Source organism: Hyperolius riggenbachi, chromosome 2 (genome assembly GCF_040937935.1).
Source record: "Hyperolius riggenbachi isolate aHypRig1 chromosome 2, aHypRig1.pri, whole genome shotgun sequence".
In the NCBI taxonomy this organism is placed as follows: Eukaryota; Metazoa; Chordata; class Amphibia; order Anura; family Hyperoliidae; genus Hyperolius; species Hyperolius riggenbachi.
The window spans coordinates 109344063-109361704 of record NC_090647.1 but is presented as its reverse complement, the minus strand read 5'-3'; the positions used below and the strand labels follow the sequence as shown (position 1 = coordinate 109361704).

The window sequence follows — 17642 nt, the reverse complement described above, 5'->3', positions numbered from 1 at the left end:
TAGGCTTCCCTGGGGCAACCATTGCCTGCCACTGCCTCTTGTAGGCTTCCCTGGGGCAACCATTGTCTGCCACTGCCTCTTGTAGGCTTCCCCGGGGCAACCATTGTCTGCCACTGCCTCCTGTAGGCTTACCTGGGGCAACCATTGTCTGCCACTGCCTCTTGTAGGCTTCCCTGGGGCAACCATTGTCTGCCACTGCCTCTTGTAGGCTTCCCTGGGGCAACCATTGTCCAAGGGATGGGGATATGTTTGAGGGAAAAAAATCAGAAATCTTGCACAAGCTGATGACTGTATTCACCGTGCTACTTCAGTAAAAAAAAGAGATAAGTGTAAGTTACTTCATATTTATTATTCAGAGATAAGAAACAGTGTTGCACAAACATGACAAAAGGTTTATTTACACGGGGTAGAGAATAGTATGTTAAACATCACACTGGTGAATATAATGTTTTCTACATCAGCAGGAGGACTGAATATATACAAAGGATCGGATCGTTCTACAAGAGCTAATGTCTCTAGTACCGACAATGCTATTTCCCCTGATTGATGGGTTAAATCAATAATTTCTGGCATGTCCGATCTCCCAATTGAGAACCGGAATAAATTTTTGTGCCGTAATGATCTTAAAATAGATCCTGTTCTCAATTGGGAGCAGATTGATTTGACCTACTGATCTCACGGGACATAGCATCGTGTGTACCTTTACTGTTCACTAACAAAGTTCAAGGCAAGGACAGATTATTACCAGAGATGGAGGTGATTGCTTTGTTTTTGTTAAGGTCCCCATACATGGGCTGATGGGGTCGCAGATTCGATTACCAGCTAGATCCCTGTCTGATCAGAGATAACTCTGTTGCTGCCTCACATCTTGTCAGGTAAAAGTGCAAAAGAAATATCAGCATAGCAATTCCCTCATTTTCTGACTCTGCTGCAAATTGCTTGCAGTTGAGTCAACCCAGTTCTGCAGTAACAGCATTTTTTATAAGCCCTATTCCAAGCTGCTTGCAATTTGCATTAAAGCTGGAAAAAATAGCATCTGGCGGATTGTCTCTGTCCCCCTGTAGGAAACTTGTCTGACTGTTTAGTGGAAACTACAAGAGGTAGACTGTAGAAGTGACTAGGCCTGGAAATCGGTTTATCTGGAAGGGTGAGAAAGAACCGTGTTGCCCATAGTAGACCGTCAATCGTTAGGCCTGGTTGTAAGTCAGCAGAGGTGATAAGCGGCAGCTGCAATGTAAGAGCAGAATTAGTTTCAAATTTAGTTTTGTGAATGACTAGTCTTGGGCCTCCAGTTCAGTTTCCCATCCTCAGGCTCACCAAGATTACATTATGCAGGAAACCACAAACCTTCACAGGTGGGGAAATTATGTCTCGGTAGAGCTGAACTCTACCCCTACGGTAGAACTACCCCTGTGGCTATCCATATAACATGCTCTGTTTGTGGCCCTGGGGACAGGGCTGCTGGGGAACACTGCTCTAGTTATTCTTTCATGTGCAAGAGATCCGAGGCATTGACTAGAGATGCTTATCATTTTGGATTACATGCAGATTTCACATGCCTTGCAAATGGACAGGATTGACAGGGAGGGTATTTTTATTGCCATAAGTTCTCCAAGCTGCATATCATTTGCATGTAAGCTGCAATTGGCCTCTGCTTGAGCATCTTCATCAATGGCACTTCCAGCCTGCATCATTGTTCCAGGTAAGGAGCTGAAAATGTCTGAGGCAGAAGATCTAGATCAGGGCTGTCCATTAGGTAGATCGCAATCTACTTCATGGTAGATCCAGGCCCCACTACATTTACCATTCTATATTCATTCACTTTGACTTGCTTTTTTTTTTTTTTTTAATTGTCTCAAGCCAAAAAAGTGTGTGTAGAAAAAAAAAAAAAAAAAAAGTTAATCTTCACTAGGTTATTGTTTGGAATCTGAGGACCTTTCACCCTTGCTCTAGTCCTAGTGGCAGAACTGGCAAGAAAAGAGGATCAATCTTGGAGGAATACATACTAAGGGCTGGAACCCACAGGAGCGCTTTTGGCAGCGTTTTGGCAGCACTGCGATACGCTAGCAGTTTGCCAAAACGCTGGGCTAATGTTAATGGATGGGGCAATTTCCACAGGAGCGTTTGCGTTTCTCAAACGCAAACGCAGGACGTGCAGCATTTTGGGAGCGTTAGCGCTTCAATGTAAGTTATTGAACCGCTAGCGGAAACGCTCAGCAAAACCTAAACTGAGCGGTTTTGCTAGTGTTTTGCGGTTCAGCACACTGTAACAAAATGAAAAATAATTCACAGGACCAATCAGGATAAAAACGCAAAACGCAAAACGCTAGGCACCCGCTGGGGGAAAAAATACAATGTTGCAAAACACGACCAAAAACGCACATGAATCCGCTTGCAAACCGCTCAGACAAAACGCTAGCGGTTGCGTTTTGCGTTTGCGGTTTTCAGTGGGTTCCAGGCCTAACTGAAGGTTGTTGATCTGCAGGGAACTGGATGCACCTGTGGGTGCTGGCTTGCTGTGGGCAGCAGCTTAGTGTGGCGGTTGTGGTGTACACGCTGCATGTGCAATTCTTTTGAGAATCAGTGGTTTCCAGGTATACACTAAAAGGAAAAACCCTCCCACTCCTGTCCAGAACTAAACTAGAGTTAGGCCTGGAACCCACTACAAATCGCCATCTTTATTTGCAGTCGCTAGCGATTTTGTATGAGTGTTTTGTAAGCGATCTTATGAGTGCTTTCTGGCGATTTGGGTAGCGATTTTAAAAAGTGGAAGCCTTTTGCCAGCAATTCTGTAACTATAAGTATTTTCATTCTGATTGGTCCATTCAATTTTAATTTGTTTACAGTGTGCAGTCATTTCAAAATGCTATCAAAATCGTTTTTTTTGTAGGTTTTGATGAGCAATTACGCAAGCGTTTATATACTTTACATTGCAGAAACGCTAAACGTGAAAAATGCTGCATGTCTTGCGTTTTGTGATTTTGGTATTTGCAATCGCTCCAGTGGAATTTGGCCCATCCATTAACATTAGATGAGCGTTTAGGGAAATCGCTAGTGGTTTGAATCACTCCTTGAACACTCACAAAATCGCTCTAGTGGGTTTGAGCCCTTAGACCAGGGGTGTCAAATACAATGTGCGTCGAAATTCTATGATGGGACCTAGTCGCAGGTCAATCTCAATGTCTACTAGCCACCCTCCTCCCTTAAAGAGTTCCCTGATGTCTAGTGGTCCTCCCTCCCCTATACAGTTCCCTGGTGTCTAGAGGCTCCCTCCCCTCCACAGTTCCATAGTGTTTAGTTATTTCGCCCATCTCCCCCATATGGCTTCCCTGGTGTTCTAGGGCTTCACCTCCAATATAGATTCCCTGGTGGTCTAGAGTGGGCCAAACATAATGCAAAGGGCTCTATTCATAAAACATTTGCAGGAAAAAAAAATCTTGGAGAGAAACCACCGCATCGGTATTTTAGACTTTTGTGTGCCAATTCATAAAACAGTTTACACTTGTGACAAAAGGTCGGGGAATTCCCGCACTAAACTAGCGGTGCTGGCTGAGTTGATACATTTTCTCTGTGCAGAGACAGTTACTATAAAGGAGGCAGCCCCAACTTCCCTTTAGATGTGCTTTTTTTTTTTTTTTTTTTTTTTTTTTTACTGCTGCTGTTTGCCCTGAATCTTCTCTGAATCTGTCTATTAGTCTTTCTAAACAGCCTATTTAATTGCTGCAGCTTAGAAGAACTTCAAGAAATGTTACACATGCAGGCTTTCTAATGTGAAATTTATCTAAAAACAGGTACCCAAGGGGTTAAACACAGCCTGGGTATTCTGGGATGCCTTTTTTTTTTGTTTCGCTCTCACTGCAGCTGCCTGGGAGGTCTGTCGGTATTCTCCGTTCCCATTTTATCTTTATGAATTGACATGTAGTGACGTGTTGTGATAATCACTGCATAAGGTGGTAATTTCCCGCACTGCTCAGGAATGTCAGCTTTTCATGCGGAAACAGATTTTATGAATGGACACTTTGCTAAATGGTCGGTAAAGTCAGCTGTTTTGAGCATTACCGCATGTGGGAATGCTTTATGAATAGAGGCCAAAGTGGGGAAGCCCCTTGAGGGCCAAATTTAGCCCGCGGGCCGGAGTTTGACATGTACGCCTTATGCTGGATACACATTGTGCTTTTCCACTCGATTTCTGGCCACTCTATTATTTCCGATCACGTTTTGATGATTGATAGGCCGATTCTCATGTAAAGTATGCCGAATTGACCTAACAATCCATCGAAACGTGATTTGGAAATAATCACGCGGCTGGGAATCGAGTGCGGGAACGCACTGTGTGTATCCAGCATTATGCCCAGTTGCAGTACACTAGACTGGCTGTTTATCTGTGTAGTATGGAAATGCTGCACCCCACTGGAAGTCTGTGGTACTGCAACGCCAGGGAGCCAATATCTGAAGGATAAATAGCAACAAGGTCTTTTTGTCTGTGTGGTTTTCAGAAATGCAATAGATGAACTTGGAGATGGTTGTGTGAAGTCAAGTGTCTGGTTCTCTGCCTGCTGATGAAATAACAGTGCAGTAGTAGATCTACTGTGAATAGAGCCTAATAGTTCCACCATACGCATTGAAGTGGATCTGAGTTAGTTTCCATTAATGACAAAACAAATAACATTTATATCGTGCTTTTCTCCTGGTGGACTCAAAGTGCCAATTAATGGTACAGTATTGAATGTAAAATCTTAACACATCTATGTAGTAGAAGGGTAAACTGAGGGAATCTACTTTAAATGGTTAAGTACTCCCCCATCTTACATAGAAGTGGTAAAATTGTACAATAAAGCTGGTATCATTAATGAGCACCTTCAATCAAACAACTGCATCTTCCAGTTTCTGATATACTGCAGTCATGTGACCCAGTCTGCTCCTTGTGTGGGTCCAACATACATCAGCAACATAAGCACTTTTGTCCTGTCGGACCCCAAAAGGCATAAGCATGTCTCAGATCTGTACATAGTGATGTGTAGAGGGGAAAAAATGCCAGACCAAACATTTGGTTTTTCAGTTTTGATTTAAATGCCTCCAACGTTGGAGCTATCTTGATTGGGTGCAGCCAGGCATTCTAAAGGGTAGGGGGCAGCATGACTGAAGGCTCTGCTACAACTTCTCAGCCACTTGTCCCACTTGTGGTTTGATCACTTGGATAATGAAGCAGTTCTCGTTCTGAAAAGAGACTGTCAATGAGATGCAAGTAATTGTAGCTTGCATGCAAATATCATGCTTTTCAGCTTCCAAGTAACATACAAAGCCAGAATGATTCACACATCTCATTGATCATCTCTAGTTCAAACCATTTTCATAATAAAAAAAAAAAACAGCAACACACTATTGTCAGTTACCCTGTTGCATCTGTCCTGCATGCCATATCACTATTGTTAGGGGTTATCACACACTAACATTCTGTGAGTGGGGCTGTGGATACAGCCAATCCGATGCTCTCCAGCCTGCACACTAGTTATTGTATTACAGCTGATCTAACATGATACCTACATTTATTATACATTACAAGAGATGAGTAAAGGGGAAGTTTGAGTAGCTGCTATGCTGTCTCCTTCTGTACTTTGTTAGTAAACAGTCTCAGATGTAGTTGGACCTCACACATGTGATTCATACTGATGGTGCAATAGTAATCAGCAGGTCCAGGTTCTTGTGGTTTTGAGGTTTTATTTTTTCCTCCCGAAACGCTGAGGTACCGCCATGCTCCAAAACTGCGGTGCTGAGTCCCAACCCCGGGAGTGAATCCGGCCATCTCCCAGCATGGAGCCACGTTCATCTCTTCCAAACCTGCAGTGCACAGGGATAAAGGGTTATTGGGAATTACTGCTTCTATCACAAAAGGACAGAAAAATTCCTTACCCGTTATATAAAGAGGCATTGCTATTTCAGCATGGTGTTTTTAAAAGACAACTGAAGGGAGAAGAATGAGCTGCCATATTGAGTTCCTTTTAAATGATACCAGTTACCTGGCAGCCCTGCTGGTCTATTTGACCGCAGTAGTATCTGAATCCCACCAGAACCAAGCATGCAGCTAATCTTGTCAGATCTGACAAACCTCTGATCTGCTGCATGCTTGTTCAGGGTCTATGGCTGAAAGTATGAAGCTTTGTTCACATCTAAAATCAAAACTGCAAACGCCAGCATTTTGTGAGTGATTTTTTTTTTTTCTCCCACCTGGCACTTCCCTGTGCACTACGATTTTGTGTACAGCGCTTTTCAAAGTGATTCTATTTTTTCACTTCCTGATGCAAATCAGGAAGTGAACTCTTTGAGCTGGAAAATAATAAAAACAATGTATTTCCAGGACGTCTCAGGACAGCAACCCTGAGACTTGTCTCCCTCCATTTCCAACTGGACAGGATACTACTTAAGAGAATTAACATAATTGATTAGGCAGGCATACTACAAAAGGCAGCATTCCCTAAAGGCCCATACACACGTCGGATTTCCGCAAACGACGGGTCGTTTGAACGTTCAGTCGTTCGCCCGCTAAATCGGGTGTGTGTACAGACTGTCGTTCGCTTGATAAGAGTAAGTTTGAGCGATCCGCCGGGCGGAACGACCCGTCGTTTGCGGAAATCCGACGTGTGTATGGGCCTTTACCCTCATCAGTTGTTTTCCTTTCCAGCAGAATGCTGGTTGTGTGGGGGGAGCTGGCCAACCATGATAAATTTCAGGAGCTGCGGCATACAAGTGTCCCCTGTGTCAGCGCTGGTCAGGCGAGCCAGCGCGGGTGCTTGCTGTCTGCATTGGCTTCTCCCCCAGTCTGTGTTACACACCGGAGCGGCTTACGCTGGAGGACGCGCGCAGGGGGACGTGTGACTTCCGCATTACGTGACCAAGGTGGAAGTAGAATGCGTTCCATGGCTCGGCGTGCATCCCAGCGGACATCTCGCCGCATTTAGCCTCTGATTGAGCTAGTATTCTCGGTAATGCGGTGGATTTCTAAGGTAAAGCAAACCTTTTCATTATGTTTGGGCGGAAACCTTCAGGTGACCTATTCAAGGGTTGTGCATCCTGGTCAGTCTTGTGTATGCTGACCATGGAAGCGTCCGCAGGCTCTTGCTCCCATAGTTCTGAGGAGTCAAGCTCCACTCCCTCTCTGGTATGTGTCTTCTGTTATAAGGCCTTTATACCGGCTATTATTTGAGGGTTATCAAGCACCCTCCCCTGGCTCCTCAGTTTTAACTTTGTTTCCGTCCTGGAAACACCCAAGAGGAATAGCTGCTGAGTTTATTTTGCCGATTGGTGTCCTCTTGGCAGCACTGCTCATGCATGAAATCCCTGGGCCACAAGCGATGGTCGGGAGACTGGTGCTGGTGGGTGAGTCCAATTTAGAAGAACTAGACAGCATAAGAAATGGTACTGTTCCTGATGTTCTCCCCTATGCTGGAAAGATGGAATTACAGACAAGAGCTTCCAAGCTTATTCCAGCAGCAGGGATATTCACTCATTTAGGCCTGGTGCACACCAGAGGAGTTTTTCTGAGCATTTTGAGTTTTTAAATCTGCTGCTAATGTTATTCTATGTGTCTGTGCACACTGGAGCAATGAGGTTTTGTAAAAAAAAAACCCATAGCATTACATTGGGAAGAGCTTTTGAAATCTCTAAAAGCTCTTCCCAATGTAATGCTATGTTTTTTTTTTTTTACAAAACCTCATTGCTCCAGTGTGCACAGACACATAGGATAACATAAGCAGCAGATTTAAAAACTCAAAATGCTCAGAAAAACTCCTCTGGTGTGCACCAGGCCATAGTTCATTCTACCAGAGCGGTTTCTACTTCCGGGGCAGAGAGAGCAGGAGCTACTATTAATAAATCTGTAAAGCTGCAACCTGGTCAAGCCACAATACCTTTGTTAAGCATTATAGACTTGATTTAACCTCTAACTCTGACTTATGTTTTGGTAGAAGAGTTTTCCAGGCTGTAATCCCTCCCTAATTATGTCTTGTTTATCCTCTCAGGGTTGCTGTCCTGAGACGTCATGAAAAGACAAACTTGCTTACGGTAAGGTCTTTTCCAGGAGTCGGAAGGACAGCACCCTTACTACCCACCCTGATGTATTGTTAATTATTAAAATTTGAAGCATCATTCTGTGTGGTCTTTTTTTTATTACTGATGAGGATAAGGGAATGCTGCCTTATGTAGTATGCCTGCTTAATCAATTATGTTAATTCTCTTAACTAGTATCCTGTCCAGTTGGAAATGGAGGGAGACAAGTCTCAGGGTTGCTGTCCTTCCGACTCCTGGAAAAGACCTTACCGTAAGTTTGTCTTTGTTCTTAAAAGTGCGAGTGCAATCACTGCACAAATCGATTTTGTGAGCGGAAAGCAGATGAACCACGCTGATATGAACTATCCCATATGGATTCATTGCACTAGCGATTTTAGGGCGTTTTTTTTTAAATCACTGGCGCTCAAAAAACAAACAAACCACAAAACACCCTAGGTGTGAACAAGCTCTTAGAGACAGAGGATCAGCAGGACAGCCAGGCAAATGGTATTACTTAACCACTTCCCTCTCCCCCGGGACAAGTAACTACGGTTCGCAAATTCCCTCTTCCCCTCGTAAGGACGTAGCTACTACATCCCTTCCTGCCACACACTCGCCTCCCGCGCTAGCTATCGCCGCCGATCATTAGATGAATGAATGGGAAGGCAGTTCCCATTCATTAAAGGACAACTGTAGCCAGAGTTATGGGGAGGCTGCCATATTTATTTCCTCTTAAAGGGAACGAGAGGACCCAGGAAAAAGATTATATACATACCTGGGGCTTCCTCTAGCCCCATAAGCACGGATCGCTCCCATGCCGCCATCCTCTGCTGACTGGATCCGCCGGTACCGGGTCCCGTCATGGCCGCCAGTCGGCCGGCAGACGCGGCCAGTTGTCCGCATCATACGGGGCTCCCTCTATATACGTACGCATGAGGCTGCCTACTGCGCAGCCTCATGCATACGGGTATGGAGAGAGCCCCTGTGATGCGGACAATTGGCTGCGTCCGCCGGAAGTGACGGGACCCGGTACCGCCGATCCAGGAAGCGGAGGATGGCGGCATGGGAGCGATCCAGGCTTATGGGGCTGGAAGAAGCCCCAGGTATGTATAAAAGCTTTTTATTTTTTTTTTATTATGTTCCTCTCTGGTTCCCTTTAAACAATACCAGTTGCCTGGCAGCCCTGCTGATCTGTTTGGCTGCAGTAGTGTCTGAATAACACCAGAAACAAGTATGCAGCTAATCTTGTCAGATCTGAAAATGTCAGAAACACCTGATCTGCTGCATGCTTGCTCAGGGTCTATGCCTAAATGTATTGGAGGCAGATGATCAATGGGATAAGCCAGGCAACTGGTATTGCTTAAAAGAAAATAAATATGGCAGCCTCCACTTACCTCACGCTACAGTACTTTAATCTCTGTCCCTGTGTGAATAATCACAGGCATCAATGAGATGCTGCAATCATTTATTTACTTCTGACGGAAGTCATGCACGCAATACTTCCCATTTAGCGTACTATAGGTAAGCAGTATGAAGTAATGCACGAGGACATCTTGTGGCCAAATAGGAACATTACACCAACACACATATTTGTTATAAAAGACCCAGAAATACATTTACAATTAACACTTTACCTCCCACACTCTCCTATAATCACCCACATTTTTTTTTATTACAAATTAAAAAAAACAGTTACCTTAGGGACTGAACTTTTTTTTTTTTAATATGTATGTCAAGAGATTATATTACTGTTCATTTTTAAACTATGGGCTTATAAATGGCGACGGACACAAAAAATGCACCTTTATTGCCGAATAAAATATTGGCACCATATATTGTACTAGGTAAACCTTTTTTAAGCATTGCAATAACTGGGACAAATGGGAAAATAAAACGTGTGGGGTTTAGTTATGGTAGCATGTATTTTAAAACTATAATGCCCAAGAAGAAAATTAATTTTTTCATTATTTCTGGAAGCGGAATTACATCTTTCCCCCGAGTCTATGACGGCCTGGAGGGGGAATAGTAATAACGCCACCGACGGGTCTTTTGAAGGAGCAGGGTGAGCTGTTTTTCAGCTTTGCCCTGCACCCAAATATCCCAGTGCCATTTATGCATGTATGTGTGGAGCTACAGTGACTGGATCATGTCACTCAACTCCCCATGATCCAGCCACTGCAGCCTGTCTTCTCCTTATCCTCCCCGGGCTCCATCACTATTCATAGATCGAAGTCTCCCATGACGACGGGCGATACCTACGGTACATAGAGGTGCCGTGCCCCAATAACATATGCGTTATGATAAATCCTTTCCATATTTTATGCACAACACAACATGTGTGCGTGGTTATTAGGGGGGTATGTGTTTGTTATGGGTGACATAAATGGTGCCGTGATGTCTTAAGATATTCACAGTACTAGAAAATGCCAGATGGTGAACAGACTATATGGTTAATGATATTCAATATTTCTACTTTAGTGGACCATTAAAACTGTTGGCTTGCTGGTCAGTAGTGTCTGATCAATTGTGTTCTATGTTTATTGGTTTTCATGGGGTCATATATCGGTGTGGGCTTTCCTTGCTCTGCACTAGCTGTAGCCAGACATACAGATCAATATGTTCATGCATTATGTTTTGTATTAATCACTTGAAATGCTTTGTTAATATCTGCACACAATAAGAAAGAAGGTGTAATAGCAGGCTACTTAGGAATAATCAATAGTGAGCTTATCAGTTAATGCAGTCTACTGCTGGACTGGAAATAAAAAAAAAAAGAGTGATTTATCAAGAGCAGCACACAGAAGTCTGGAGCAAAAGTAGAGCACCTTTATAGAGCTGCCAGGAAGAATCTACATTTTTGGCTGAAACGTGATTGGTTGAAAGTTAATTCACTTTTTGTACATGGCAGAGAAAAGCAGCGCTACTTAGCACAAACTGCATCCAAATGTATAGCTGCATAAGGGCCTTTTTCCACTGGCGGCTGAACTGCACGCTCAGTGAGCAGTTACCAAGCAGCAGCAAGCAGTTGTGAGAGTTTCACAGTCTTTTCACTACCTCTCAACTGCTTGTGGAAAAGGGTCCTTAGAGCCTACTTATATGCACACACTGCATTCAAATCAGATGCACTAAATTACCTTTGTTGGAGCATGTTGGTTTCCGTAACAGCTTGCATGCAAATTATCAAGTACATGACCCTCCCACCATGATGAGGTCACCCTCTGCAGGATGGGCCTTACCTCTGACTAAATTAATTCACGCCCTGCATTGATACAGTCAGATGGAGCATTAGATTGCTGCTTTCAGGGATATTGGTGACTGCGTTCTATTACTTTTGGTGAGTTTTCTTCAGCACCACACAGCATTTATATTCTACTTCTTTAATAGCTCTAATTGTTCATATTATTGTTTTTAACATTAAGAAAACATTACCAAGCCTTTTTTTTATCCCATATCTCTATGCAGACCTGCATTGTTTCCACAATTTGAACAATAGCAGCTTGCATGGTTCTTGACATTCAGGGGTACTGTGCAAGAGGGGGGTTGAAGACTAGACTGCCAGGGAAAATATGTGGGGAGGGGTGTAACCCCTAGACCACTGGGGTTCATGGAATATAATACGGTAGAGGGGAATACTAGACCACCAGAGAAAGCTACATGGGGAGGGGAAAGAATAGACTACAAGGAAAATATATCTGATTGAGATAACATTTGCTTGGCATTTGTTGTTTTTTTTAAATTGAATAAACAGTTCACATACAGTAGGCTAACAATAGCAGTAGTGAATCAAGCCCCAACTGTAAGCTCCAGTCACAATTCATGATACTACTTTTCCAACAATCTCTCAAAAATCTTCTGCAGTGGCACTAAAAAAATGTTATACAATAACAATAACATTTCTATAGCGTTTTTCTCCCATAGGACTCAAAGCGCTTAGGCTCTCTCAGATTCAGTTATTGGTGAAGTATTCACACAACAAAAGTTATATTTCTGCAAATGCCAAACTGAACAGGTGGGTTTTCAGTCTGGATTTAAACACGTCCAGGGATGGAGCTGTCCTGATCTGTTGAGGCAAGGAGTTCCAAAACGTAGGGACAGCATGACAGAAGGCTCTGGGACCAAAAGTTTCCAAGTGGACTCTGGGTATGACTAGATTATTAGAACCTGTGGATATGAGAATGCGGGGATTGCTACGCAGCTGCAACATATCTTTCATGTATCCAGGGCCCAGATTATTCAGTGATTTCCATTCTTGAGCTGTAGATTGAGAAAGTAAATATATAAAGCCTTGTAGTAATTTGCTTTATTTTCAGTACAGTATGTACACTTTAAATGAGGCAGCTGAAAATAAAGAGTTAAATCTTTTGATCTTAAGTGATAAAAATCTCCTCTGTAGCCAGAGTTGTTTTCCACCCCCTCGCTTGTTAATGATTTTACAAGTCCACCTGTCAGTGCTTATGGAGGTGCTCTGCTCTACCAATCTCTCCATCAATGCGGAATAAAATCCTGTATCTCAACATCTCTGTAAATTACTTTACAACCTGTTAATGCAAAAGTAACATCCCCTTTTGTTGTAAAACTCTGCTGCCAAGCTAGCAAATGGAAGGGGAATTTGATTAGAAAAACAACTAAAATCATGCCCCTAAAGGTGGCCATACACTGGTCGATTTGCCATCAGATTCGACCAACAGATAGATCCCTCTCTGATCGAATCTGATCAGAGAGGGATCGTATGGCCACCTTTACAGCAAACAGATTGTGAACCGATTTCAGCCTGAAACCGTTCACAATCTGTTGTGGTGGTGCTGCTGCTGCTGCCCCCGCCCGCCCGCATACATTACCTGCTCCGCCGGTGCGACTGCAGTCCCCCGGTCACCGCTGCTCTGTCTGCGCTCTGGTCTCCAGGTCCGGCATGCCTCACTTCTTCTAGCCCGGCAGGAAGTTTAAACAGTAGAGGGCGCTCTACTGTTTAAACTTCCTGCCGGGCTAGAAGAAGTGAGGCATGCCGGACCTGGAGACCAGAGCGCAGACAGAGCAGCGGTGACCGGGAGACTGCAGTCGCGCCGGCGGAGCAGGTAATGTATGCGGGCTCTATTGCGTCGGTCGTCGGGCACTCGAACGCCGCTAGCGATGCGCTCTTTACCCGCGGGCGATCGACGGTTATTTTCCGCACGGCACGATCGACGGGATCGGACGAAATGGATCGAAATTCGGCGTGTAGCGTGAACGATTGGCAGCAGATTCGATCCCAGTGATCGAATCTGCTGTCGAAACGGGCGCAAATCGGGCCAGTGTATGGCCTGCTTAAAAGTCAAACTGGAAGAAACTTAAAGAGGAACTTAAGCCTAAACAAACACTGTCATTAAGTTACATTAGTTATGTTAATTAAAATAGATAGGTAATATAATCTCTTACCCACCCTGTTTTAACCACTTGAGGACCCACCCTTTACCCCCCCTTAAGGACCAGCGCTGTGCTGAGTGATCTGTGCTGGGTGGGCTCTGCAGCCCCCAGCACAGATCATGTAGCAGGCAGAGAGATCAGATCACCCCCCTTTTTTCCCCACTAGGGGGATGATGTGCTGGGGGGGTCCGATCTCTCATGCCTGCATGTGGCTGGCGGGGGGGCGGCAGCTCAAAGCCCCCCTCCGCGGCGAAGATCCCCCCCTCCCTCTCCTACCTGCTCCCCCGCCAGGAGATCAGGGCTGCACAGGACGCTATCCGTCCTGTGCAGCCAGTGACGGGACGTCCCCTGTCACATGGCGGCGATCCCCGGCCGCTGATTGGCCGGGGATCGCCGATCTGCTTTACGGCGCTGCTGCGCAGCAGCGCCGTACAAATGTAAACAAAGCGGATTATTTCCGCTTGTGTTTACATTTAGCCTGCGAGCCGCCATCGGCGGCCCGCAGGCTATTCACGGAGCCCCCCGCCGTGAATTGACAGGAAGCAGCCGCTCGCCCGAGCGGCTGCTTCCTGATTAATCAGCCTGCAGCTGTGCAGCTGCCACTTTGCCGACGCGCGGTATGAGTGCGCGGTCGGCAAGTGGTTAAAAGAACAGGCAAATGTTTGTGATTTCATGGGGGCAGCCATCTTTTTGGTTGAAAGGAGGTGACAGGGAGCATGAGACACAGTTATTATTATTATTTAGTATTTATATAGCGCCGACATATTACGCAGCGCTGTACAGTATATATATATATATATATATATATATATATATATATATATATATATATATATATATATATATATATATATATATATATATATATATATATATATATTTTGTCTTGTCACTAACTGTCCCTCAAAGGAGCTCACAATCTAATCCCTACCATTGCCATATGTCTATATTATGTAGTGTAAGTACTGTAGTCTAGGGCCAATTTTTTATTTTTTTTTAGGGGTAGCCAATTAACTTATCCGTATGTTTTTGGAATGTGGGAGGAAACCGGAGTGCCCGGAGGAAACCCACGCAGACACGGAGAGAACATACAAACTCTTTGCAGATAGTGCCCTGGCTGGGATTCGAACCAGGGACGTAGCGCTGCAAGGCGAGAGAGCTAACCACTACGCCACCGTGCTGCCCAGTTCCAACTGTCCTGTGTCCTGATCACCCTTCCCAGTTGCTAGGCAACGAGAACATCATCAGAAATCCCATCATGCTTTGCACAGCATCAGGAGAAAAAAGCCCGGGCAGTTTTCTTTGATGGGGCGGAGCTTAGCTAAAAATTCAGCTAAAAATGAGACTTCGGTAAGAAAAACAAAGTTCTGATGCTGTGAAACTGTTAAACACCAAGCCTTTTCAGTGCTGCTGAGTAGATTTTTAATATGGAGGTTCACATTAAGGTAGCCATAGACATGATTATGGGCAGATTTGACAAGGAGTCAAATTTATCTGTCATTTAATCTGATTAGAGATACATTTGTCTCTTGTTGAAGCTCCCCATGTACTCCAGGCTGATTCCCATCCGATTCCAGTATGAAATCTTCAGGGAATTGTCTGAGCCCGTCACGTCCGCACCGCCACTGCCCCCCGGTGTGTGCATTTATACATTACCTGTTCTGTAGCAGCTGTATACATTACCATCTATCATGCCGGGTTCTAACAGCTGCCTACATGCCAGCGGCGCATAGCATCTAACGTCATACCCGCTATGCACCACTAGCGGGTATAAGTGTATGCGGAAGCCCGCAAGATGGACTGACACCGGATAGGTAATGTATAAATGCACACACGGTGGGGTACATTTATACTTTGCGGTAGCAGTGGCGAGGGTTTAGTAGCATGTTTCAAAATCGTCCGCTGTACCGCCGCACACCCAACCAACCAATTTTGTCCCAACATTTTCCAGCATGCACGATTGACAATGCTAACAATTTTTTTCCCAAATTGGTTGCTTTATCGGTCGACACGCACTTGACGGCACTGATTTTCATCCAATTCGATTGTAATAATCACATTGGATCAGCCTTTCTCAACCTTTTTAACCTGGAGTAACCTTGCAAATATTTTTTGGATCTTAAGGAACCCCTGCATGTATTTTGCAGGAGGAATGGACTTTTCAAAGTAGCCGTGGCTGTTTATTTCACCACCCCTTAATATAGTGCCCCTCATTATACTGCCTCTCATTATACTGCCTCTTTATTCTAGTGCTTTTTATTAATGTGCTCAATGTTATTATTTTGACCTGATTTAGTGCTTAATTTTACAGTCTCCCCTATGTAAATATGCTTTATCATACTTCCCCCATGATGGGGAGGACTGCCAAGGAACCCCTGCAGAGTATTTGGGTAACCCTGGTTGAGAAAGCCTGCACTGGATGGTCGATCGGCCACCAAGTCACCTGATGTATGGGCACCTTAAAACCAATTAAAAAATTCCTCAACTAAAGGTGTCCATACACACAATTGTTTTCCCATTCGATCCCCTGCAGATTAGATTATTTTGATCTAATTAAAATGAGAAATGATTAATTTAAAGGTGGTCGTATATCTGGCAATTTGGATTTATGAGTCGAGTGTCCCAGTATCCCCATCAATGAAAAGTGGCCGATATCCTTTTGAAACAACCAACTTACTTGATTGAGTTGGATGGAAGATACTGAACTGATATTTGCATACGGAGCACGGGGGCACGGATGGAATGTGAAGGAGAATCACATAGGCCATAGGGTATCGCTTGAAGCGCGTCAGCCACACTTAAGTTGATCACGCAATAAAGTCAACCGATTCGTCGATAGGTATACATTTACTAATTTTGAATCAAACGACAAGAAGTGTCTCAGGTACCATACTTACCTGAAGCTTCCTTACTTCGCCGTCTTCCCGGGTGGCTCCTGTCCCCCGCTGGGTGGCCTGAAAGCTTGGGCAAGTCGTGCTTTGTCACGCATGCGTGGCACGGCTGCCAACGTGCTCCCGTGGCAGGGAGCTTTCTGAGCCTGCGCGGAAATACTGCACAAGCACAGAACGCTCCCAGCCGAGGGAGTGCGCGGCCGGGCCATGCATGAGCCATGAAGCGCGACTCGCCTAAGCTTTCAGGCCACCCAGCGGGGGACAGGAGCCACCCGGGGAGACGGCGAAGGAGGAGCGGCCTCAAGGGGGCTTGAAGGGAACCTAAACTGAGAGGGTTACGGATGTTTCCTTTTAAACAATACCAGTTGCCGGGCAGCCCTGCTGATCTCTTTGGCTGCAGTAGTGGCTGAATCACACACCTGAAACAAGCATGCAGCTAATCCAGTCTGACTTCAGTCAGAACACCTGATCTGCATGCTTGTTGAGGGGCTGTGGTTAAATGTATTAGAGGCAGAGGCTCAACAGGAGAGTCAGGCAACTGGTATTATTTTAAGAAAAATCCATATCCTTCTCAGTTTAGGTTCCCTTTAACCTCCTTGGCGGTAACCCCGTGTGTGACACGGGGTAAGCCGCCGGAGGGTGACGCTCAGGCTCTGCTGGCCCGATTTACATAATTTTTTTTTTTTTGCTACACGCAGCTAGCAGCAAGGTTCAATATTCTAGGCTCAAAGTGTCGGACTCTAATCAGCAAATTAATCCAAAACACCTGCAAAGGGTTCCTATTTCACCTTTATTTCCTGTTTCACCTTTTAATAACTGAAACAAATGGACTTTTGCACAATATTTTAGTAGTAGCCAGCTAGGGTTGGCTGGCAACCCCTAATGATTCGATCGATTTTTGGTCCCTTACTCAAACATTGTTCCTGCTCTAGTGCCAACGTTTTCTTTTGTGTTGGCTGCAGCCTTTCAGTGTGTTGCATGATAGGTTAAAGGTGGCTATACACTGGTCAACTTGCCATCAGATTCGACCAACAGATAGATCCCTCTCTGATCGAATCTGATCAGAGAGGGATCGTACAGCCACCTTTACTGCAAACATATTGTGAACCGATTTCAGCCTCAAACCTTTCACAATCTGTGGTGGTGGATGGTGCTGCCGCCGCTCCCCCCCCCCCCTTCCCGCATACATTACCTGCTCCGCCGGCGCGACTCCCCAGGTCTCTGCTGTTTTCTTCTCCGCTCTGGTCTGGTCTCCGGCATGCTTCACTTCTTCCTGCTCGGCAGGAAGTTTAAACAGTAGAGCGCCCT

At 44.9% G+C, this 17642-nt stretch overlaps 1 protein-coding gene across 1 annotated transcript in view; it reads right to left on the bottom strand.

Annotated features, from left to right (window-relative positions):
- Positions 1 to 5513: 5513 nt before the first annotated feature.
- NPFF (neuropeptide FF-amide peptide precursor) overlaps positions 5514 to 17642 on the bottom strand; it is a 30229-nt gene continuing 18100 nt past the window's right edge. Inside the window, exon 3 of the mRNA XM_068265093.1 lies at positions 5514 to 5838. Coding sequence (XP_068121194.1) covers positions 5718 to 5838 — 121 coding nt within the window. The 3' untranslated portion in view covers positions 5514 to 5717. The remainder of the gene's footprint in view (positions 5839 to 17642) is intronic.